At 39.0% G+C, this 24,380-nt stretch overlaps 1 protein-coding gene across 1 annotated transcript in view; it reads left to right on the top strand.

Moving 5' to 3' along the window:
- The window catches only part of OXCT1 (3-oxoacid CoA-transferase 1), an 84,491-nt gene that overhangs the window by 19,686 nt on the left and 40,425 nt on the right, over positions 1-24,380 (top strand). The window contains exons 4-7 of the mRNA XM_075410889.1: positions 20-155; positions 2,356-2,505; positions 4,258-4,364; positions 8,939-8,999. Coding sequence (XP_075267004.1) covers positions 20-155; positions 2,356-2,505; positions 4,258-4,364; positions 8,939-8,999 — 454 coding nt within the window. The remainder of the gene's footprint in view (positions 1-19; positions 156-2,355; positions 2,506-4,257; positions 4,365-8,938; positions 9,000-24,380) is intronic.

Genomic DNA, 24,380 nt, shown 5'->3' on the forward strand with positions numbered 1-24,380 from the left:
TCTGGCTTTTTGTACACAGTGTTGACAATTTTGGACTTGGTCTTCTGCTTCAGACTAAGCAGATAAAACGCATGGTGTCATCATATGTTGGAGAGAATGCAGAATTTGAACGCCAGTATTTAGCTGGCGAGCTTGAAGTTGAGCTTACACCTCAGGTAAGGAGCGTCTCTATGAGACTAGTGATTTCTTTTAATCTAAAATACTGCATAGAATAATGCTGAAGAGCTCTGATAAAGTTACTTTGCAGTCCAAATGTTTAGCTTGTGTGCAGATGTGCAGTGAAGACAGATGGCACTTGCTATGTTAGGACTGTGGGCTGTAGGCTGCAACTGGCCTGTTAAAAACTGACTGGTCATATTGTGTGGATTCCTTTTATGGTTTGTTACATTATATTTATTTCAAGTGTATATATATGTATATTTTATCGCACAGTGCTTGATTTTTGGTAGTTCCTCCCAGACTGTAGGGAAAAACCCCACGAAGTATGCTCACTCCTGTGGCCCATGTAAGGAGAAAAAACGCCAGGGAGTTGCTGAATGCCGGTGTTGGTGGCAGCGCCTGTGTGCTTTTGAGGATATTGTGTGTTCAGTGCCTGCCATCTAGTGGGCAAGAATCAAATTAGGAGATTTCAGTTCTTCGTGAGATGTGTCTTGGCCTTGTTCATTAAATCTTAACTAAATTAATCTCTACATAGTGTTATGAGCCAATATTTACAACTTTACTTTTTAGCACCATAGTTTTAACTATTTTAGCACTGCCTAGCTACCCAAGTAGCCTGAATGCAATGAAATCCTACAGTCATGAGTAGCAGTTACATTCTATTGACATCCAGTTCTGTGAAATTACTCTACTTTTCAAACCTACAGCATGTTAGTGTGTGGCATTTCCAAACGTGACACATAAGCTTTGGGCTTTAAACAGCTATTGATTTAAGTCTCTGGGAAAAGCAATTGTCTTAAGTTTTTATGGAGAAGAGAGTCTTGAGCTCCATCTCTTGGTAATGTCTCTTAGAATCCCAGAGATAGGCAGAAAAGCTTCTTTTATACCCAGTCAGCTGACACGGAAATAACCAGGCATTTGCCACTTCTCATATTTCAAAAGTTGCAAATCTTACCTTTCTATCACCTCACAATTCATTTTTTTCTTTCTTCCTACTTAATATTCAGTGCTTTTATCTAGAAGACCTTGAACTCCTTTAGATGTGTAATTGACTTTGTGGACTGCACAGACAAGTTATGTAGATCCAGCATGAAAAAATGGGGTCTGCAGTGTGTAATGGTAAACAGTAAGATGAGTTAGTGACTTGCTGGGAGATGCAGGGATTTGAAATGCTTGTGTCAAGATAAAATAGCCCTTTGGAAAATCTCTTGAAGTTTGGTATGACTTTAGCCAATATGGGGGACTGTTGTGTCCTTGTTGCATGGTAAGGGAGAGGTCGTGGTGAGATCTTCAAATGCTAAGGCTGTTTGGAACACAGGGCATTGTGTCATCACGTGGTTTGCATCCACCTCTTGCTACCATTTTGTAAATCTACTGGAAGGCATTGTGTTTCTTGCAGGGTAACTGGGGAAAGTGCAACCTATGCTTTGAACGCCATCAAGCTAGATAATTGACCATGACAGTCTTGTCTTGCTTTCAATCAAGAAAAATATAAAAAAAAAATTGGGAAAGGAATGAAAAGCAGGCAGACATGTCTTTGGCCATAAGTCCATAATTAAGGCTGATGAGAAATGTGGGCTGTTAATATCCGTGGTACAGCTGGACATTGAGCAGAATGCAGATGAGATGGTCAAATAGAGTAGAAATACTGTTCTGTCAGCTTCTTGGTATTCTTAGCACAAGCAACCAAGATCGCCAGACTTGATCTTCCTTTCTTAATCTGCTGTGTGTGGCTGTTTCAATTTGGAGTGAGGTATGAAGTTTTTCTTAAGATGCTGGAGAATAAAAGATAAATATGTAGGACTGTTAAGAAAGAGAAACCTTCTGGCAAATACAAAAGAAAAGCCTTCTAGCGTATGTAGTCAGGTGGGAATGAGAAAAAGAACTCTGTACTCAGAGTAATGGATTGGGAAACAAGATGAAGGAGAGGAGGCACAGCAAAGTGCTGGAGCTTGGGAGGTGACAGGGAATTGTGTGATGGTGTGCTCCTGAGCCATTTATGGCCGTATGTGAAGCATTTCTTGCCATACCCAGTACTAGTCCCACAAAGGGAGGAAGAAGTAGATGTGACGGTCTGCTGAATTCGGAAGGAAGAGCTGCAAATGACAGGGTATAAAAATAAGTTCATGCAAGCCATTCATCAAAGTTTGATTTGTTGTTCCCAAATCACTGTTTCTTAAATGTGTTTTCCCATAGGGTACGCTCGCTGAACGTATTAGAGCAGGAGGAGCAGGAATCCCAGCGTTTTACACCAGTACCGGCTATGGGACATTGGTGCAGGAAGGGGGTGCGCCTATCAAATACAACACTGATGGCACCATTGCCATTGCCAGCCAGCCAAGAGAGGTAAGATGTCAGTTTGTTATTAGGAAGCCTTTTGCTTTGAAATACGAATTTCTTACATGTTTCCAATATAATCAGTAGTTTAAGCACCTCCTGGCCAAGTTTAACCTTGGTATATTGGATTAACAGGATGGCTGTGGTACAAGACATGTTAGTTTTCCTCCCACTACTCATTTCTGTCCTCTTTGATGTGTTGTTAGAAAAGTTTTTACAGCTTTAGGGTGGCTTAGCATCAAGAACAGGTCCAAGTGAAAACCTGCCTCACAGAGTTACTCTTCATGTGACAGTTCTCTGACCAGGTTTCCTGTGTATTCAAACAAAAGCTTGTATCAGACCACTGCAGTGCATGGAACAGATTGAGAACAACCTTCTATTAGTGGGGCAGGTTCTCCTTAAATACTGTGGTGTGGAATAAGTAGCCGTGCAGCTTTATGTGAAGCTGTAGCATTAGAAGAGATTGGATGTTTTCCTGTTAAACAGGGAAGAGCTCAAGTGGCACAAACTTTCAGGAAATGCATTTGTGAACAGTTGAAATGCAATTTAGTCTGAGTATTTGAGATTGCAAAGGACTAAAAAGAGTTTGGCTTCCAGGTGAGAAACAAGGGCTTCGTACTGAAATTGCATATAGAATTTGGAGAAGGGAAGAGATTTCTCAGTGCCATAACTGTCCTTGAAGAAATGCATGGGGATAATGCTGTATGTTCCAATTAGGCTGAAAATGGCATTAAATACTACCTCAGGAATGTCTCTGGGGTAAAGCTAATTTTTGCCCCACCGTGGTTTTAGTGTGTTTTATACATGGCTATTTTCAGTAGCTAATCACTAACCTAGTCTGTTTTTTTCCATATTTTTCTTACTGAATATGTCCTTCAGATGTTTTACCATTTGAAGGAATATTTTGTTTATTAAAGAACTTACAATTTTGATAACAGTTTTCTTCTACTTTTAACATCTGTAGAAAAGTCTGTCTTACTCTTCTCAGTCTTTTGGGGAGCTAATAACCTGGCTCACATGATTTAATCAAATCCATTCTCCAAATCCATTTTGAATGTAAGTGTCATTTGATAAAAGCTCAGATGTCCTTTTACAGGAGTGAAAACCTAACTTCTGATGCACGTTTGTTATACTTCCCCCCACCTCAGACATTTTAAATCGCTCTCAAATAGTAGTTGTGTATGCTCTAACCTTCTATGTTGTTAAGAGAAATGCTGTTTCATGTTTCTATATAGGATTAAAATGCTAGCTCTTTGTCAGTTACATATTCTGGCTTCAGGCACAATAACATTACAAATATTGACCATAAATGCTGAGAAAACCAGATGAAATTCAACCTGTCAGATGATGTGATTGGAGTACTCTGTCTCAAATCCACTTCGTTGTAGATTTGAGGTTTCTGGTAGTAGACAGTGATTACGAACTTTTTCAGTGGTTCTGGTTTAGCACTTTTTAGTTTTTTGTTAGCTGGTAGATGTGCAGGAAAAAGCATGTGTAATTCCAGTAGGTGGAGCAACAGGAACATGGATCTGATTCTTGTTCTGTTTTGCTAAACAGAGACACTACGATAAAACTGGGGTTTACAGCCTTTCTGTGCTTCTCTGGTGTTCTACAGTTGAGCTACAGTTTTTCAGATAAAACTATGTAGTATGAAAAGAAGTCAAAATATAACAGTCTGTAAAGTTAAACCCATAAAATAACTATTACATGGGACATCTGTTTGAAGAAACCTGCATCTCAATAGTGTACTTTTCTCTGTAGGTGCGAGAGTTTGACGGCCGTCACTTTATTCTGGAGAAGTCAATTACAGGAGATTTTGCTCTTGTGAAGGCATGGAAGGCTGATCGTGCAGGAAACATCATTTTCAGGTAAGACTTGTTTACCAGTGGGAAAAGATTTTTTTAATGGTTTGTATCATGAAAGAGAAGGAGAATCCTGTCTCTTGTGTGATAGCAAAAGAATGTTTTACTGGTTTCACTTTCTTCGTATTGCCTTTCCCTACTGACAAATTATACTGCTATAAAAAACAAAATGTAATTGCTTTTTCTAATGACTTTTGAGAATTCAAACATAGCTGTGAAATAAAACATTAGTAGTTAAAAATGAGACATAGCAGACCAAAGTCATTATGATGACTGTGGAGGGGAGGAATGTTGTGACATTCTGTTCATTTCAATTTTCATGTTTGGGTCCTTTTCCTTGTACAACTGAAGGCTGTCCCAAGAAGTGCAGGCTTATGGATGTCAGAAGAGAAGGGAACTGAGTCAGTCTTCTGGCCAGTTAGTGATGGGGAAAACTTGATTCCATCCCCAGAAAAGTGTGTTTAAAGTCGATTTGATCTCAGTAATGTAGGGAGAGGCATCACAGGAATTTAAACATCTTTTGTAGTGTTTGAGTTGCTGTATTTGTGCTCTGGTTTGTCCAGAACTGAAGTAGGAGAGGTTTGCTTATGTTAACGTCTGGTTTTCATTTGTTTGTTTTACGGCTACCAGATGAAAAGGTAAGTGTTATGGTAATCAGTTGTAGTTTACTACAAGAGGATGCTGAATGCTGCAGTCTGTCTTTGTATGTATCAAAACAAACAAGGATTTGAAAAAGCAACTGAAGATTTTACAGATAAAATAATACCAATAAACTAGTGCTATTTTGTGTATATATGTTTATGTACAGCTGTATTTACATAAATTTTTATCTATCTTATAAATATAATAACAGTATCAAGGTAAAATACTTGAAAATTAAGAAATACTTTTTTATTTTACCCAACTTTTTACATCCTGTCTTGCCCTCTGGCAAGACGGTTTCTGATTGAAAACTGAACTTTCTTGTGTGCGTGCACATGAATTTGATGGCTGCTCAACTGCTTTCCTTAGGATCTGGGATAGGGAGTATAGGAAACAGTCTTCTGCCTTGGGCTTATCTTGGTTAGATCTGGAGTCTCTACTGTCTCTGCTTTTATCCCATGTCTATCTACTGATTCTTACTTACCTATGAAAAATCCTTTCCACAGAAACAGACTGGCTGCGTTCGCCCTTTTTCCCTTCTTCCTTTATGTCCCGTGGTCTCTTTTTGTGCCTTTCCCTCTCCCTCCTGTTCCTTTCAGAAGCCTTCATCTGTCTTCCACATTCACACAACCCAATCAAAGATGGAAAGATCATCATCCAGTGTTTTGTTCCATGTAGAATATTGCTAGCTTAAAAGAATTTTCTCATGATAAGCAGTGATTCATTCTGGTTTTTGTCGAGACACAGATTACCTTGTGGCCTGCATAGGCTCATCTCATAGCCTGCGGGAGACAACAGAGGAGAAAATTGTAATAGATAAGAATATAACAGCAATATTTCTGTGATCTACAGGATAAAAAGGAAGATGTATTTTTGACATCTTGCTACATACTGAGTATGTATTCACTGCCAGTGTGACCTTTCTATACTTTTTTTTTTTATTATGTGACTTCTGTTTTTGTTTGCTGAAACATGCCTAGATAGACACAAGCTCTGTGTTTACTCACATCTGCCACTGCTGTCACAGCAGTGTGGTACTGTTCGTAATGTGTGTCCTACAACTCTGGTATCTGTGGAACCTATAGGAATGAAGTGTCTGCCAAACAGTTAATCACCCTCAAGCTAAGAGCTTTTTTGAATCTAGAGAATGTACTTGTCAGGCCAGCAAGAGATTTTTGTCTATTCTCATACATGAAGCTATGCTGTTTTCTTGGGGATCCAGAATGGCAGCAGCTCCTTTAGAAAGCAATTTTTTAGGCAGGGTTTTCTACATGATACATCATGTCGCCTAGCTCTTCTGTTCCATACAGCATGCTGTCGCTCCTTTGCTTCCAGGCATCTGTATGCTGAGTAGGCTATTCTGCACCACAGCTCTTGCCTAACAAGACCTGTGTCTGGCCCAGTAGTTAATAATACTTAGGTATAGTGCACCGTTGCCAAGACAAATAATCCAAGACTCCCTCAAATGTAAGGAATGGGCATTTTGCTTTGTTAGTCTGATGCTGGTACTGGTTCTGCTTAGCAGAACAGAGCATCTCCAGGTCTTAAGCTCCTTGGAGCTTTGCTCATTAGGGACAACAGCAGGGAGTGCCACTGCTTTTGTGGATATTCTAGCTCCTTTGGGTCCTCCCCCCCGGCCATTTTCATCTGGTACTGTTCTGCTTTGGAGTTGTTGCACTCCAATACATTTTCACTTTACAAGCAAAGGTGTGGTTTGGTGCAGATGAAAGTACACGCTTGTCAAAGGAACAGGGATGTTGAAGGGGTAACCTGAGTCGGGGCCCCTGCTGTCACAGACAGTGATGTCAGGTCATCTCTTCATGCTTCAAGTGGTTCTGCAGTATATAAATTCAGCTTATATCTGAGATGTCCCTTCACCTCTGCACCATTAGGTATGTAGTGGATGTAGTTTGTTGGTTTAGCCTACTATGAACTATTTCATGATCTTATGCCTTTGGGAGAAAAGCTGTTATCATGCCTTTGGGTCAACTTAGGAATCCATTATTGGAACAGTGGACTTTGTAGACGTTGCTGAGTCTAGATGTCCAGAAAGCTTTATTAAAATAAAAATGCAAACTTGGCTAGCTAGTTTCTGGATTTCCTACTCCAAAAACCTGAATATTATTCTGTGCTGAAAAATAAGCAGTGTTTCTGTTTTCTCTTCTTCTGGATGAGAAGTGCTTTAGAATTAAGGCTTTCAGTCTTGTAAAAGACTGCTGCTTCTCAAACAACGTTGTTAATCCAAGAACATCCTAAATTGTTGAGCTTTGATAAGTAGAGTTGGAATCAAGCTCATTAACTTTACTTCATTTGACATTGAAATGTTTTCTTGTAGCTTTTTCCCATATGTAAAAATGATTTTCTATCAGTTTCTTTTACTGGCAGAGCAGCCATTATGATCTTGAGATAGTCTCTGCCTCAGAAAAGTAGTAGCTTGGGTTGAAATACTGAATTCCTTGTTTCCACATCTGCCTTCCTCCATCTGTTTGCATTCCCCTGCTATTTTAATTCAGCTTTTTTAACTCTGTTTTTCTTCTCATGTTCTACTTGGGTTCTTTTGCCTAAGTCACTGCTAGCTAGTATTGTATTCATGCACTAAGAGAAGAATATAAATTCAAGTTTGTTTGTTTTTTTGTTTATTTGTTTTCTTTATGATATCTCCTTACGTCCTTTTGTGTTTACACAGCCACAACAGAGACGCAGGGACAAAAGATATTGTCCCTTCTACAGCCTCTGTTAGAGGGTTCACAGCTGCTGTATATTGCCAATAAAACAGGATTTCCCCAAGATATGTGTCTTTGGGTGTAGCTTTAATTCTGTAGATCTCTGCACTAGAAATCCAGTTAAAATTGCATGGTGGTCTCCAGACTTGGCCATTTCGATTCCCTCCCTCCCCTAAAGCCACGAGGTGGCAGCAGCATCCTAAAGTTCAACATGTCTATAGCCCTAGGCATGGTCATCGCACAAAAGGTTGAAGAAAGGAGGAGAGGGCGTTGGAAAATGAGGATGGTCAGAAAAAAAAAAAAAAGCTTCTGTGGAAAGGGGACGGGAGGAAGGGAGGTTTTGACTTGTTTAGATCCCTAGTTTCATGCATTTTGATGAAAATTTTTCAAGAATTCTGCCTTTTAAAAGAGAAAAATGATGAGAAGCTATCAGTGGAACCCCACTAAAATCAACATTATTTTTCTTAAATATTATGCCACATAGTTTTGTTAGCTTTCTGAAGAACATAGAGAGGGGCTGACACAGGTCACTTTGGTTTTCTTTGTGCCTGGCAGGATCTCAGTGCAGAGCCCAGTATGGTTATATGTGTCACGTTTTACTTTTATTCCCTAGGGGTTCTTTTTCCTTGTTACAGAAATACTGCGTGGGAATACTTAGGATGAATGCCAGGGTCTTGCAGTGAATGCCAAGACTAGCGCAGCTTTTTTAATCAGGAGAATTGGATTAAATTTACTACTGTGCAAAGTGCTATCCCAAGTCCTAGTCTGAATTATGAAGGCAGATGTTGGACTTGAGAGGTTGTTAAGCCCTGTGCTGGCCCCCCTGTAGAGATTAATTTCATTCTATGTGCAGTGAAATAATGGGAAGGTACATTGTACAAAGCCCAGCTTGCTGCTTCTCTTGGGTCTAATAAATGAAGATATCAGTAGCATACCCAATTTCAATTAAACAGTGTGCTGATTTAAAGTCATAAGAGCTGTAATAAATATTTTCTAATGCAGCAAAATATGATTTAATTTCGTATGCATCCTACACAATTCCATAATACCTTTTTCTCCCTCCTGTTTTTTTATTAGTCCTCTAGCAAAGGACTTTCCTTTGGCGAAAAGATCTATGACGTTTATATTACAGAGATACTTGTAGCTTATCTCTGAAAAGTCTTTTCTTGTACTATTGCAGGTTTCAATATTTATTAATTTTATTTTCTTTTGCAGGAAAACTGCAAGAAACTTCAACCAACCCATGTGCAAAGCGGCCAAGACAACAGTGGTAGAGGTAGGGAATTGAAACATAGTAAGCCCTATACTCCTGTAGTCAACAAACCCCTTTGTTTGGATTGTATTCTGGGGACAGAGTTCTCATTTTCTTGACTCATTGGTGTATTTCACACCAAGGACAGTGCTCTAACCTGTCTCATTAGATTGCCTACCTGTAACACTATGCTCCATTTTAGTGATTAGTTCACCATGGTTCCTCAGTTTATTGCTGTTTGTCGAATCCTGGTCAGAACTTCGAGTTCACTATGATCAGTCTTTGAAAGGGAAACATGGCAATAGCCTTCAAATTTTCTAAATAAGACAATAGGTGGATGAAAGAAGAAACAGTAGGCTTAGGCTGTGCTTGGGAAGATTCACATAAAACCTTATGCAAAACTTCCTGATAATAAGGATCATAGAATCATAAGATCATAGAATCATAGAGTGGTTTGGGTTGGAAGAGATATTTAAAGGTCATCTAGTCCAATCCCTCTGCAATGAGCAGGCACATCTCCAACTAGATCAGGTTGCTCAGAACACCATCCAACCTGGCCTTGAATGTTTCCAGGCATGGGGAATCGACCACCTGTCCAGGCAACCTGCTCCAGTGTTTCACAACCCTCATTGTAAAAAATTTCTTCCTAATATCCAGTCTAAATTTACCCTCTTTAAAAATCATCACCCCTTGTCCTGTTGCATCAGGCCCTGCTAAAAAGTTTGTTCCCATCATTCTTATAAGCCCCCTTTAAGTACTGAAAGGCCGCAATAGGGTCTCCATTGAGCCTTCTCGTCTCAAGGCTGAACAGCCCCAACTCTCTCAGCCTTTCCTCACAGCAGAGGTGTTCCAGCCCTTGGATCGTTTCTGTGGCCTCCTCTGGACCCGCTCCAACAGGTTAATGTCTGTCCTCTGCTGAGGGCTCCAGAGCTGGATGCAGGACTCCAGGTGGGGTCTCACCAGAACAGAGCAGAGGGGCAGAATCCTCTCCCTCGACCTGCTGGCCACGCTGCTTGTGATGCAGCCCAGGATACGGTTGGCCTTCTGGGCTGCGAGTGCACATTGCCAACTCCTGTCCAGCTTTTCGTCCACCAGTACCCCCAAGTCCTTCTCAGCAGGGCTGCTTTCAATCACTTCATCCCCCAGCCTGTATTGATACTAGGGTTGCCCTGACCCACGTTCAGGACCCTGCACTTGGCCTTGTTGAACCTCAAGAGATTCTCACAGGCCCCCTTCTCAAGCTTGTCCAGGTCCCTCTGGATGGCATCCTATTCTCAAGATAAAAGAAGTACGTAACAACATAAATTGGGCACATCATGGAGCTATCACAGGAGTGGCCTCTAAAATTTAATAAATTACGTAAATATCAGTCCAGAATGAGATCCAGTCATCTGGTTAAGCCTTGAGAAAGAGGATAGACTGGATGACCTAGAAATTTCTTCCAGTCTTTTTGTCCTTTTTTCTTGTTGTCTAAAATGATACTGTTTAAAACTGTGGAGCAGCCTACACTGGCAATACATCGGTGACTGGAGAGTTGCTAAGGCATAGCAATATCTGAAAGATAGACAGCTCTATTAACTTTTTCATCACTCTCTGGTAGGTTATTTTTTTGTATGCCTAATAAAAGCTAAGTATGATTTGGTAGTAAGATCAAAACAAACTCTTCTAGACTATTTCTAATAAATTCTAAATGGAAAAGGTTTGTGTTTCTTCAGGGTTTTTGTTTTATTTTGTTTTTTGGTTTGGGGGTTGGGTTTTGTTTTGGATTTTTTGGAGTTTTTGCAAATTCTTATCTGGAAAATACATTTGTTATATAAACATCTCTGGATAATGCATTTGAGAACTTAAGTAGTTTCTTTGTGTTTTATAGAAATATGGCAAAAAATACCAGAGAATTTGTCACATGACTTAAAGTGGCAATTCAGCAACACTACATGAATTTTCACAGTTGGTTTTCAAGAAAGTTTTAAAATATTTTTCTGTTTAAAAATGAAATCAGGAATCTTGCATTGTTCCCTTTACTTCTAGTCACTTGCCTTTCATACTTTGTTCATTCTGGTGTTTAGAGAATTTAAGTAGATGAAAGCTTCCACCTACATTCCAGCGCATTCTCTCTTTCTGCTCTTCTATCCACATGTGATAGGGTAGAATTTTCTTGTCAGTGAGCAGCAATTATGTGACATCCTTCTTGCTATAATTCCACGTAACAGTCTTTAGTAGATATGGTGTGATCAGTGTCCACCGTGAGTCTTGTTGCAATTTCAATACCATTTAAAAACTGACAAGCTTTTTGCAAGATGGCACATTAATATTACTTTACAACTCTAGTTTTTTGTGGACAAATTAATGGATGAAGAGACATAACCAAAGATTTAGGGCAAGTAGATATTTTGAGCCAAATGCAATGCCTCATTGGCTTAACTTTTAAGTGTCTTTCTTCCAAAGTGGAATTCAAGCATGTTATGTTTGGATTTAAGAGTTCAAACCCAGGGAATAAGAAGGACATGACTCACTATGGCATCTAGTACATCCTCAGTACTGAGCACTGTCAGCTTGCAGCTATGTAGACCTAGTCACTAGGGAACTGAGGCAACTGGAAGGAGTTTTGCCTTACCTCCTTAGTTAATGCCATTCAAGGTTGAAGGGTGAAATTCCCAATCTCACTTACAGGAAGAAGAAAGAAGTTTGTGTGGAGTAGTAATTTGTCTACTCTCTCCGCAGCAGGGAATTCTGAATTCTGGTATCTGTTCCCAGCTCCGTTCCTGTTTTTCACCCACTGACCGTTTAACTTAACCCACTGACCGTTTAAGCAGGCAGTGTCCAGTTCTGGGCTCCCCAGTTCAAGAAAGATGAAGAGCTACTGGAGAGAGTCCAGCGGAGGGCTACAAGGATGGTGAGGGGACTGGAGCATCTCCCCTACGAGGAGAGGTTGAGGGAACTGGGCTTGTTCAGCCTGAAGAAGAGAAGGCTGCGAGGGGACCTTATAAATGCCTACAAATATCTGAAGGCTGGGTGTCAGGAGGATGGGGCCAAGCTCTTTTCAGTGGTGCCCAGTGACAGGACAAGGGGCAATGGGCACAAACTGAGGCACAGGAAGTTCCGTCTGAACATGAGGAAGAACTTCTTCCCTCTGAGGCTGACGGAGCCCTGGAACAGGCTGCCCAGGGAGGTTGTGGAGTCTCCTTCTCTGGAGATATTCAAGACCCGCCTGGACAAGGTCCTGTGCAGCCTGCTGTAGGTGACCCTGCTTCGGCAGGGGGGTTGGACTAGATGACCCACAGAGGTCCCTTCCAACCCCTACTATTCTGTGATATTCTGTGATATTACTCGTTATGTCTGTGCCATACAGTAGAGAGCTACTGATTTTTAAAATTCCCCTAGAACGAATTTCAGATTAGAGTGTCTGACTCTTAGCTGTCTTTATTTTGACAAGACTGATGGTCAGAAGCAGCTGTTCAGTACCCTTTTTGGGATCAGAAATACACTGATTGTAAACTTCTAATGAAATACAAGAGGTATTTACTGACCTGCGCAAATATTTTGGACCATTACCTGCATTTCTTTTGCTTATCTAAGTGATAGGAAGTAGAAACTGATAACATTCATGGTAATAAGAATGTACGCTGAGGGACAGGTAACTGTCTGTAAAGATCTAACTGCGCTGAGCCCAGTGGAATTTCTACTTTAATTTAAAGATGACCGATATTAGTGGTCAAGAAGAAGTTTTCAACTGAATTGTATGATTCTTTTTATTTGGAAGGTAACCTTTGCAGAGAAAAATGTTAGGTAATCCAGTATTGGCAGGAGTAGTTAGTTTGGCTTTATCTATATACAAAAGCAAAGTGATGCAGGTGTTTATTTGTTTTTTAGTTCTTTGACAGTTTTAGATTTACAAAAAGTTCTCTGATCATCTGCGACTCACTTCATCCTGCAGAACTTGCAGGAGTTATGTATGCAGTCATAGCTGTGGCTTTGTTTGTCCTCACTCATGCACTTACCCTGAGGCTTGCAGTTGATTTTTAGGTTTATAAACACTTTAATGCCCCTCTTGCAAAGATGGGAAGGTCAGAAATCAGCTAAAAGGAACTCAGGAGTCGGAAGGTATATATGAGCCACCAGCCCTTGTAAAGGTGCACAGGAAGGGCTTGGCATGTGAGGAAACTTGAGGGCTTGTGTGGTCTTATATATGTTGTAACATTTCCAACATTCTCTGTTGAATGAAGGACACATCTGCCGATTTTAGCAGGCGGCACTGCTATCAGGCCCTTCAGCAGACCCAGTGAAGTGTGTGATGGAGACGGAATGTGTAGCAGCTTGGAGTTACAGCGAGTCCTCCTGCATGTGCGCCTAGACTGTGCGGGCAAGGGCTGTGACATTAGGATGCTTCCTAAGATGTGTGTCTTCCTGTAGAGGCTCCTGTGAGCAGAGCACCACTGGGAGGGACAGCTTTTGGTGATAATGCTTCGTTTCTGGAGAGAATTGAGGCAACCCAAAGCCCCAGGAAAAAACATCGTGTGACCTTGCCAGGTGTGGGTGTCATGACAGCATGGAAGAGCTGAGGGGTGATACTCTAGCTCTTGGGCTCTTGCTCGCTGCCATGGAGGAGTACATAAACATCTGTAACAGTCCCAAATGTCCCTAAGCTGTTTGTTTTCTTGCCAATGTTATTCTGTGCTGTGAGACCTACCAAGTGTTTGTCCCTGGTGAAGTGGTTTGAGATCTCAGCCGCTGCCATGGTGTAAGTGGTAATAGTCCATATGTTTAGAAATATTTATTGACTGGCTGTTTGAATATGCAGTTGGAATAATGTTCAGATTGCAGAGGATGGCTGAATATATCTCCCTGTGTAAATAGCATTTCCACCTCAAATAATACCAGGAGAGGAAAAAAGAGAATGTACTTTCTCATAAAAATGCATTAAATAAAAATCATTAAACCCTGCATTTTATCTCTTGTTGCCTAGTAACAACACAGCCACGTCAGCAAGCGCCATTATCTCAGGTGCAATGAACTGCGCTGCACTAAGTGCCAGAAGCAGACTGAAATAAGCTATTTGTATCCTGTTATCTGTGCTAAATCATGACATTGTGTTTTATTGAGGAAACTGGAAAATGAACCTTTTTTTTGGTGTCCATTCCTCGAAGTGATGTAACAGTGGCAAAACTTTCCTCAGATGCACAGCTCTGTTCTGAGGAATTCTTCAAGGTTTTTGCATAGTCACAGTTTACTGTAAAAAGCTTGTAAGTATTATTTTAAAGTGGAAAAATGATCTACCCTTTTCCTTGCCTGCATGTCCCAGCTGTAGAGCTCGAAACTGAGCCCTGGTACAGGAAGCGGTTCTGGATTTGGGATGAGCACAGACTTTGTATTAGCATGCGTTTCTAGGAAACCACAGATCAGGATTTGAGGTCAAGAAGGCTACAGAACTGAGGTCCTCCTGTGCAAATGCTGTAACAACTGAGCTGCTATGTTGCTGTAGCCTTTTTCGATATTGTTTAATTGCTAAGTGATGACTCTGTCTGCACTCAGGGAATGGTTGCTGACGGGGTGTCCCAGGGATCTGCAGTGGGAGAATGTTTTATTTGAGAATCCCATTTGGCACAGGGTGAACACTGCACCAAAAGGGTTGTCAAGCATTGCAACAGCCTGCCCAGGGAAATGGTTAAGTCACCATCCCTGGAGGGATTTAGAAGACCTGGAGACGTGCTACTTAGGAACATGATTTAGACGTGGTCTTGGCTGTGTTACATTGACGGTTGGACCTGATGATCTCAAAAGTCTTTTCCAACCAAAATGATTTGAGGAATTCTATGATGCTGTGAAGGGTGCTGGGTGGAGGGGTGGCAGGCTTTGTTAGTCGGGGCTTTTGACTCCACGATTGTATTTACATGCCTAGGTTTTGGCTAAATGCTGAATCAGAGGTGGCTGTGGATCTGAATTTAGATAACCCAGCTACAGAGTATAGACATTACAATATCCTTTCTGAAGGGAACCTTAGCTGAAATATTTGAGTGAACACTTGTGGGAGAGTAACAACGAAATGCCAGCTCAAGATCCTTAGAAAGCATTGAAGTGAGAACAGCAAAATATCAGGAATGCCTCTTAGGAAGACTGATTTTGTGAGATCAAAGACTTGGTGGATGAAGGCTTCTGGGAGGTATACGTAAAAAGAAGTGAAGTTAGAGAAAGACTGTGCTAAGAGTTGGAGAATAAACTTGTGCAGCATAGAGAAAGCATTGGAAGAGCAGTAGGAATTTGACCTTGATCACAATCATTGCAATCTCAAACACAGAAGAGAAAAATGACAGAAAGCAAGAGAAAGGTCAGATGTTTGAGACTAAGCATTACAAAACCCAAACAAACAAAAAAGCTTAAGCACCTAGGATCAAACTCAAATCTCTAGCCCAGTACAAAATAAAGCAGACTTGAAAGTAGCAAGAAATGTTTCTAGGAGTACATACATAGTGGGCTGGGAGTCCAGGGACCCTGATACTTCACTGCTCAGTGACGAAAGTAAAATTACCAATGCAGAGTACAAAGAAGGCTGAAGTGTTTAATGCCTTTTCTGCTTTGGTATTCAGCAATGTTAAAAATCAGTTTGTTGACTATTATGGTGTCAGTCACAGATGGTTGAAGAAGAAGTCAGAGGAGGATTGGAATTGAAATCCAGGGTCTACTAGTACTGATTTGGAAAAGCAGGTCCTAGAAACATTTGCACACCATTGCCACAGTAATTTTAGTTTGCCAAAAAGAAGCCCAGCCTCAGACTTTAATGCTCTTTTGTTGTTTCTGTTTCTCTTCATTGTATTTGATTCTTTGCTTCTCTGTGTGCACGTGTTTATTAAAAGACAGAAAACAAAGACAAAGCATTTTTACAGCTGTTGTGCAGACCATCATACTATGATTTGAGAAGCACTGGAATAGACCGGGCTAGAAAGGAGTTCAGAAGGTAGTTCTTTTTACATTTAGTTAACATGCTTCTGATTTTTAGAGGAATAAACTTCTTTAATAGTTAATTTAGCTGTGTTATTTTGTGGTGTTTCCCGCCCCTCCCCCCCACCTGCCCCGGTTGCTTTTCTTTTATATATAACCTCTAATTATGTGAGTTCAGATTTGGGATTTCATTGTTGGAGTAGTGAATGTTGAGTGGTTAAAATTCATAGCAGATCAAATTGTGCTGACTGCTGTTCAGATAGCTTTACTACACATGACATTGTGCTGGAAGATTTGCATTTGTTTTTCTTTTATCTGTCTCATATATTTTATTCCTTTCTAAATTGATACTTTTTTGAATGAGTATCATGAGCTTTCTCAGCTTTCAGCTTTAGAAGTTTCTTGCAGATGTGAATATAATCTTTGATAAAAAGAAATCCTTTTATCCTTGTCACATATGTTAAGAACAAATATGACATTCAAAAAGAACAAGCTAAAGCAGGTCCATGGTTGATCAGTAGATACTGCAGATTGCCAGGAAGTCAGTGTGCTGTGGAAAAGGATGGAAAATTGTAGAAAACTTGATATACTGTGCATTTGAAGTATATTTCATTAACAGAACTCATGTCCTGTATCATGCAAATTTGAAAATAGTATTTAAAATACTCTAGACTTAACTTTTCGTCATAAGTACTAATATGTACAATAAATTAATGATGATTCTTATGCCCTGCTCTGTGTGTAAGATGTGTTAATCGATCAATTGATTTATTAGTCTTTGCATTTTGAATCACACATGATTATATCCCTGAAAAGATCGTGCAGGCATGATTCAAGAAATTTATGTGCATATATACTTTTATTTATGTGTCTTCAAGCAATAATTTGTTTTCCGTGCTATTAACATCTCTGATGGAGATTTCTAGTACAAAATGAGAAAGATTTAAAATGAAAAAAAACCCAAAAAGTTCACAGTGTAATTGCCTACTGACATGAAACAAATACATTTTTTCATGTGGTCAAAATATTGAGATTTGAAAAGCTGCAGCCTTGTAACCAATGCTGTAGGGAGAATTTTGAAGTAATCGTCTGAATCACTACCTTAGATTTTAGTCTGCTCTTGCAGCATCATTCCCTGTAAATGCAATGGGATAGAATTATTCGGTGAAGAAAGTGAGGCTATGAAGAGAAGTAAAGCACTGAGATACCAAGACTGTCTGGACTTCAAATCATGCTGATTTTTCAGGCTGAAGAGAAGGTAAAAGAATAGATGAGGACCACAGAGTATTTTTCTATTTCTGCCTTCCAAGCAGTTTCCCGGTGTTTATTTGAAAGTTGCCTAATCATCCGTTTTTTTTCCAAAACTGTGTTAAATTGCTTTATAGAAAACTTGCACTCATGAAGTCCAGTGTGTGGAAATGCACTTCCACTGATATTCCCATGAATTAGATACAAAGTTCCTTACTTGCCACTTTGTGATTAAGCTGGAGAAAGCAATAGCTAAACAAACCTAAATACAACTTCATGTTCAAACTGGTGTTTCGGTTTTTTTATTATAGAAAATCAGGCACATTTAACTTTTTTGTTAACCTTTGGAAGAAGTCAAATGTATAATAACAGGGGTTTCTTGTGACTTTCAGGCACAAGAAGAACAAAAATTACTAAATGAATGTGAAGGTTTCTGAGAGCACTGAATTTTTGTTTCAGCAATTCAGGGGAATCAGAGATAGCAATGAAACCTATCATTAACATGTTTCAGTTTTGAGGGAGCTGGGGAGGTAAGGGTTAAAAAAGCAAACAAACAATTTGCATAAAACACAGTTTAAAGAAGTTGCCTAAGAATTCTATTGGGAATTTTAAGCCAATTGGTATTGGCTTGATGTGCTTCAATGGTTATTCCACATGATTAATAAATGCAAAGACAGAATAGAAAACTTGATATGATCAGGAGATCAGAGGTCATACCTCTTGTGACTTTGAATATCAGATGCGCTAAAGACAATTTTTCACCATTGCTAGAGGGAAAGAAATCAGAATTTTATTATTAGGTTATGAGAAGCAACAACTTTTCTTTTTATGGTGTGAAGGGCTGATTTAACACGTTTCTACCAGCTTCCGCGTTAGAGAATAGTTTTGGTTCTGTGAGGCACTTTGTTCTTGTTCTTTATTTCGTTTCATGTCTAGTGCTCTTCTTTCCAGGCAGTTTTCAGGAAGGGTAATGATGAATTGTGAGAAAAGTTTTGTTTTTCTTAAAATTTGTTACTTGCGGTCTCTTGATACCCACATTCCTCCGGTTTCTGATTAATCTGTTGAAAGTGTCTAAGCTGCATGACATACTACCATCAGTTGTTTTCTTTCTTCCAATCCTTTCCTTGAAGAATACTCTACCTTCTTCCTTAACACTGTGGAACAGTTTTATTGATGTTGAATATTTTGGTGTTTTGTAATGTCTGCTATGATTTTGAAGGTGAAATGGACCACACTGATCCTTCATTGAGAAAGAAGCACGTAAAGTAGTTTTCAGAAATCTTTGTAAACTACCCCTGCATATAATGAATATCTGAAATAAGGAGGGTTACTAATACATGTGTGCCCATAAAGTGCCATTTTGAGATAATCTGTCTTTTCGTCACTTTTATTGAAATACCTGCGGGCTTTCTTTTTCTTGAGAGAGAGAACCAGCAACATAATTTGTTACAAAATAGCTACTAATACATTGTCTTCTACATGTGTCCTGCTTAGCTTGCTCTGGTCTGATCCTTAGTTAGGAGTGTTCCTTGAATTTGAGGGGAGTTTAGTTGGACTTGCATAGCCTGGAAAATACAAATAATTCGTTCTTGGGTGGTGCAATTAAATATATATTTTTTTTTATTTGTTTTTACTTTTTTGCCTCGCGCTTCAGTGGTTAAATTCCTCTTAGTTCGTTTTTGAAAGTAAAGTTTAAATTTATCTCCTGACCTTTAAGTTACATTTCTTTAAATGCGTAGGAGGTGGGATCTCTTTCAGTGTCTTCTAGTTTGTCATTTCTCTGATACCAGTAAGAAAATAAATTTTTTTGTTGTGATTAAAGCTTTTTTTTTTTTAGTTTTCTATTCTTCTTGATAATACATGAATAATTTTAAGAAAAAATGTTAGTTACTTATTTTTACCTTCTAATCAGTTCAAAGGCTTTATTCTATTGTATTTTGAAAATAAACCGTGAATTGCAGTATTAATGTATTTAAAGCAACGTACATTTTGTTTCCAAAAAAGTTAAATAGTATCATTCCAGTTGAGTTAATATTGTTAGCAGCTATTCTGTTGTGGAGTGGAAGGATTTGGGATGTGGTCAGTTACCTTATTCAGCAGAGATACCTAGCACAGGTTAAGCAGGTTTTTTTTGCTGTTAGCTAGCTCTTAATAAATTAAGACTATGTTCACCTATTGGTGGTGGTGGGGTTGTATTCTTCTGGCTCTTCTCCTGTTATTTTAATTATTTGATTGAAAAATAATTAAATACTGTAATCTTAAAAAAAATTTTCCAAAATTGACTTTTCCAGATCTGAGAAGGCAAGCTTGTGTGTATTCCATATGGATGGTTACATTTCATTTTGTGTTAAGATCTTAGCTACTGAATATAAATTGGGCACTTTGTAATTAAAATGTGAGAACATAATTATGTTCCTGTTTTTGTTGTCCCTGCTGTCATCCAGTTGAGTCTAGTAAAAATAAGCACTGAGCACTATGAAATCACCTCATTTCATCAAGAAAGCGCAAGTTACAGAACATGATCACAACCAGCTTGAGTTCATTCATGGCTTATATCAAAACAACCAGATTTTAACAAGGGTTTAGGGAGGAATCACTGCTTAGGTGTGTGTGCTGCAGGAGGCTGGGTAGGTTGGTAATACTGGGGCTGGTAGATTGCTGGATGTTAAAGTAACCCGTCATACTTTTAATTCAGGTAATTTTACCATAGAAAAATAATGTAAATCCAAATGAATGCATTTAAGAAAGCAAGAAAACGGCTATCGTTTATCACCTTCAATTTTTCATGCATACAGCATTATATAGACCTACTTGTGCAAATCGTCAAACAAATCATTCTGTCAATTTCATGAAATAATGTCAGTCACCAATAATAATTAGCAGACTTTTTTTCTTCATTATCTACTTTGTGAACATCTGGAGGAAAAACCTGCAGGTTTCAGTTTATACTTACACAATACATTTTTACAGTACATATTTATATGCATGGTTGATAGCAGGCATTTATTATTGAAGTAGCCACTCTTATAAAATCAATTCTGTTGTGATTTAAGTTAGTCTCCTGCCCAGTTATAAGAAAAAAAAAAAGAAGGTGAAATACATTGTTTTGAGAATGTTACTGTCTTCGGTTTATTCCTTTGAGACATTTCAGTATCTTTTGACTTTGAACATGTTCTTGAAACTTAAGAGTATCATCTATCCTGGCTGTGCTAAAATATGACTAGCTTAAAAATTTCTGAAGAAGCATATTTCGATCTACACGGTAGAACCTTTTCAGAGGCTGGTGGTTAAATTTTTCATATTCTTTCATGCATGCGTACAGCTTTACATATAGATAGTATGCTTCATCTTTTCTTCGTGGTTGTTATTCCAGAACTGCTATGTGTGAGTACCTAGAGCAGGTAATTTAGTGCAGTCTTTTCTTCTTTGCTGTCAGCAGTACAGCATGGAGGAAGAGTTTAAATGTGTGGAACGAAAAGGGGCAGTTGAAAGAAACAGGCAGCAGGTGCAGAAAAGTGTGAGAGAAGAGATGAAGCCTGAGGCAACTAGAAGTGCAGGTAATTGAGGAGATTTAGAACAAAGAAAACAGAGGTGGAAAGAGTGTAATCTAGCAGGAGCTCCTAATTTATGAGGATCTGTAGCCACATGATGAAAAACCTGGAGATAAACCTAGGAGATTTACATCAGCTTTGCTTCCCTAATGATCAGATATGACATACTGGCAACACAGCTCACCGTTTTTCTCTGTGGTGTTCACAGGGGATAGCAGTCTACCAGAAACCGTGAAAAAATATGAAGGTACATAGGATCTTCATTCGTATAGAACAGGCAAAAAAAGAACAGCTGCGTGCTATTCCTGTAATGCAAAGAGAAGGAGGCACACAGTGAATGAGAAATGTTTTTCATGCTAATTAAATTGCAGAAATGCAACGATAGAGTCTTTCAGGTTCCAGGAAAACTATTAGACAAGTTGATGGCCCATCAGAAGCTGTGAAGCAAGGTGGTCTATGCCCAGCCTCTGACTAAGGACATCCTTAAACTGCACGTTGCTAGAAGCTGGAAGAATATCACCAGAAGTGCTATGCTGTCTTTTATGCTCCTGATCTTTGCCAAGAAGGGTTACTGGGTTGAATGGACCTTCAGTGTGACCCAGATCAGTCTCATTAGTCTAAAGGTTCTCTGATAAATCTGAACTTTGCAGATTTTTACTGTTCCTGTGCCCCTCAGTATGCTTATGAAGACATTTATTCCAAGTCTGGTGTGAGCATACAATGCTGATTATTGACCAGTATGTGCCTTTATTAGACTACTTGGTACTTGCTTACTGGTTAAATTTGTTGTAAAAGTCTCTTCTTCAGGATAGCTGTTGACTGACTGTCATTTCATTACTTTAGGAGTTTGGCAGGAGTAGAAATATTCCCAGTCTGGCAGATGTTTAGGGTCAGAAAGGAATAGAACTGAACTCAGAAGATTCTCTGTTTCATCTCCTTGTATGCAGGCAGAACTGAGTGAATATTAACCTGCTTTGCTCTTTCTGGTAGCCCAGTAAGTTTGTATAGTGTGTATTTAATTTCCAGTACTTATTTTCAGAATGTATTCCACTGTTTTACCATATCAAAGCTTTTTGTGAATTTCAGTCTGAACAATTAAAATTAAGAGTGACTTTTTTTTTTTCATTGTTTATCATTAGCCATGGGGAATGGTTGAGCACAGTTTCAGTGATCTTGAGTGAACCAGACACATGTAATTTTTCCTCATAGCCCTTAGTGTGTATTTTAAATTTTTTTTAACTTCTACTGCAATGTTTATAAAAACATAAGATTTTGCAGTGACATCGTGACTCTTCCAGTAGTGAACTGAAGAAGTGCACTAATGAGTTTGTCTTGAGCCTCTGGGGGGCTAAATTTTATTTCATTCTTCTGATGTTGTGGACATTTGACCAACTGTAATGTTTTATTCTACTTATGTTCTGCTGGATATTTTTATTATTTCAGCTTGAAGAACTGAAGTGTACTAGGATAATGAAGCTAGTGATAGAGAGATTTAATAAAGCCAGTGTAAAAATAAGCTACTTAAAAATGCATAGGTTTTGTTAAGCTCTCTCTCCCCCCCCCCCCATCTTTTTCTCTCTCTCACCCACCCACACAGGCACGGTTTTGATTTTTTTCCTGTAATAAGGGATTATATTGTCATTTCTTGTTATAGCTTAGTTTTATGAAAACTGAGATTTAAAACTAAAACAGTTGAAAACATTTCATGTATCTTAAAGGTCCTAATTAGGCTGCAGAAATAGATTAAAAGGTACATACTCAAAGTAAAGGCCTTTTTATTTTCAAGTGTTTTGGCATGAATAGTTGTGCCATTGTAATTTCCTTGCCAACTTTTGGTCAAGAACCGGAGTTCATTGTCTTGCTTACTGGAAGTCCATAACCTTTGAGGTTCCTTTCGTCTCTCTGGAAGCCTTCAGAAATTCTGAGATAAAACAGTAGAAGAGTAGCTGAATTTCCGTAAGCAAAAATAAATCAAACTACTTTTAAAAGGGAGAAGTAGATGTAAATTACAGAAGGAAGTGATATTGTGAAACAAATGACCATTGATTCTATGAGTGCTGATACCAAAAAGAATGGCAGAAGGCTCTTGTGAATCATAGCGGAGAACAGCTTTTATGTTCTGGGTGTACTTGCAGATAAACCAGTATTCAGAAATGATTGATTTTATTCATTCTGCATTCATTGTCAGCAATCAAACAAAATTTGCAAGAACATTTATACCCAGGAAGAGAACCAATACTGTGAAACTATTGAAACAATGAAAGGGTTTTTGAATCACGCATCAGACCCTTCCCAGAAGAGGGAACTCAGCCCATATGGTCTCTTGAAGCTACTCTTTAGCTTTACCTGTGTAGCAAAGATGTAAACATTTTCTATCTTCTAGCACACTGATGAAGTTAAGATTTAAAATGAACACATGTAATCAAGGCAATCTAAATGGTACCAAAGTATTTTGATCTGCTAATTAAGAAAAATGCAGGAGATGGTCTGCCGTGATTAGTTCCCTTTTTATGCTTTCCCAGGCTTTGTGTTTCTTGGGTGGGATGCCATACAATTATTTTTGATGTTTAGAGGGATGCTTCTGTACATGACAAAATAAAGCCTGAGGCATGGTCACTAGCGAGAAGAAAGAACAGAAAATGGAGAGCAGAACAGGAAGAAAACTCATGCACATCCTTCTAATTTTTAATATGAATGCTGTGCTGCATGTCTCATTGAGGCTTAGGCTGTGGATGTGCTACTGAAAAGACTCATAAAGGAGTGTAAAACCTAAAAGGGAAATGGATATGCCCAGCTATGCAACTATTTATTTTTGCATAATTATTCCTATCTAGAAAGGTGCTTGGATTGTGTCTTGCAGTGGTCACAGAAAGTTAAGTTGCTGATTCCCATAGCCATCAGATTTGCTGGTTTCACTTTCACTGGCACAGCTTCATCTGTGGTAGCAGTGCTGGCAATACTGATGGAGGCTGCTGGCAGCCCATCTACAGTGTCTCAGCTGGAGTGTCATCTAGTTCTCTGTGAGCAAGTTGGGAGAGAGAGTTGGAGCAACCATATGACATTTTTACTTTCCCTGCGTGCATTCTTTCTTTTTCAGATAAACATGCTTGTTAATTTCACTTGCAGATATTACATCCAAATTTTTAATCCCTTTTCAAAATTCCATTTTGTTGCTATATGGTTATTTTAATCTACTTAATTTTAATTACTTTTGGTGCTTATTTCACATGGTGGTAGAACATGGAAATTGCAAAACACCAGGAAGAATAGTGGGAGGCTGCCTATGAACAGAAAGGTGTTCCAGTCTACAGGGATGCTTAGGCTCGTTTGAAATCCCTAGGACAAAATACAGTTTGTCTGTGTTATGTTAATTTAGGATAATATACAGAAATAATAAATTATTATGTTGATGGTTCTTGTGAGGAAAAGCTATCATGCTGACTGCTGTTTCCAAAGAGACAAAATGCTAACCAGTAAAGTGGGTAGGGTGACTAATAACAAATCCCACAATTTATTGCTGGATAAATTATTTATTCTGTGTATGCTATGGAGGGACAGATACAGTGTGTCACGTTTTCTGACAGTGTTAATTCTGTTGAAGTTGGTTGAATTGTCCCATCAAAGATTTTAGCTTTAGAATCTCAGCTACTGCAGCAAATAAATTTGGTTCTTT

Source organism: Opisthocomus hoazin, chromosome Z (genome assembly GCF_030867145.1).
Source record: "Opisthocomus hoazin isolate bOpiHoa1 chromosome Z, bOpiHoa1.hap1, whole genome shotgun sequence".
Lineage (NCBI taxonomy): Eukaryota > Metazoa > Chordata > Aves > Opisthocomiformes > Opisthocomidae > Opisthocomus > Opisthocomus hoazin.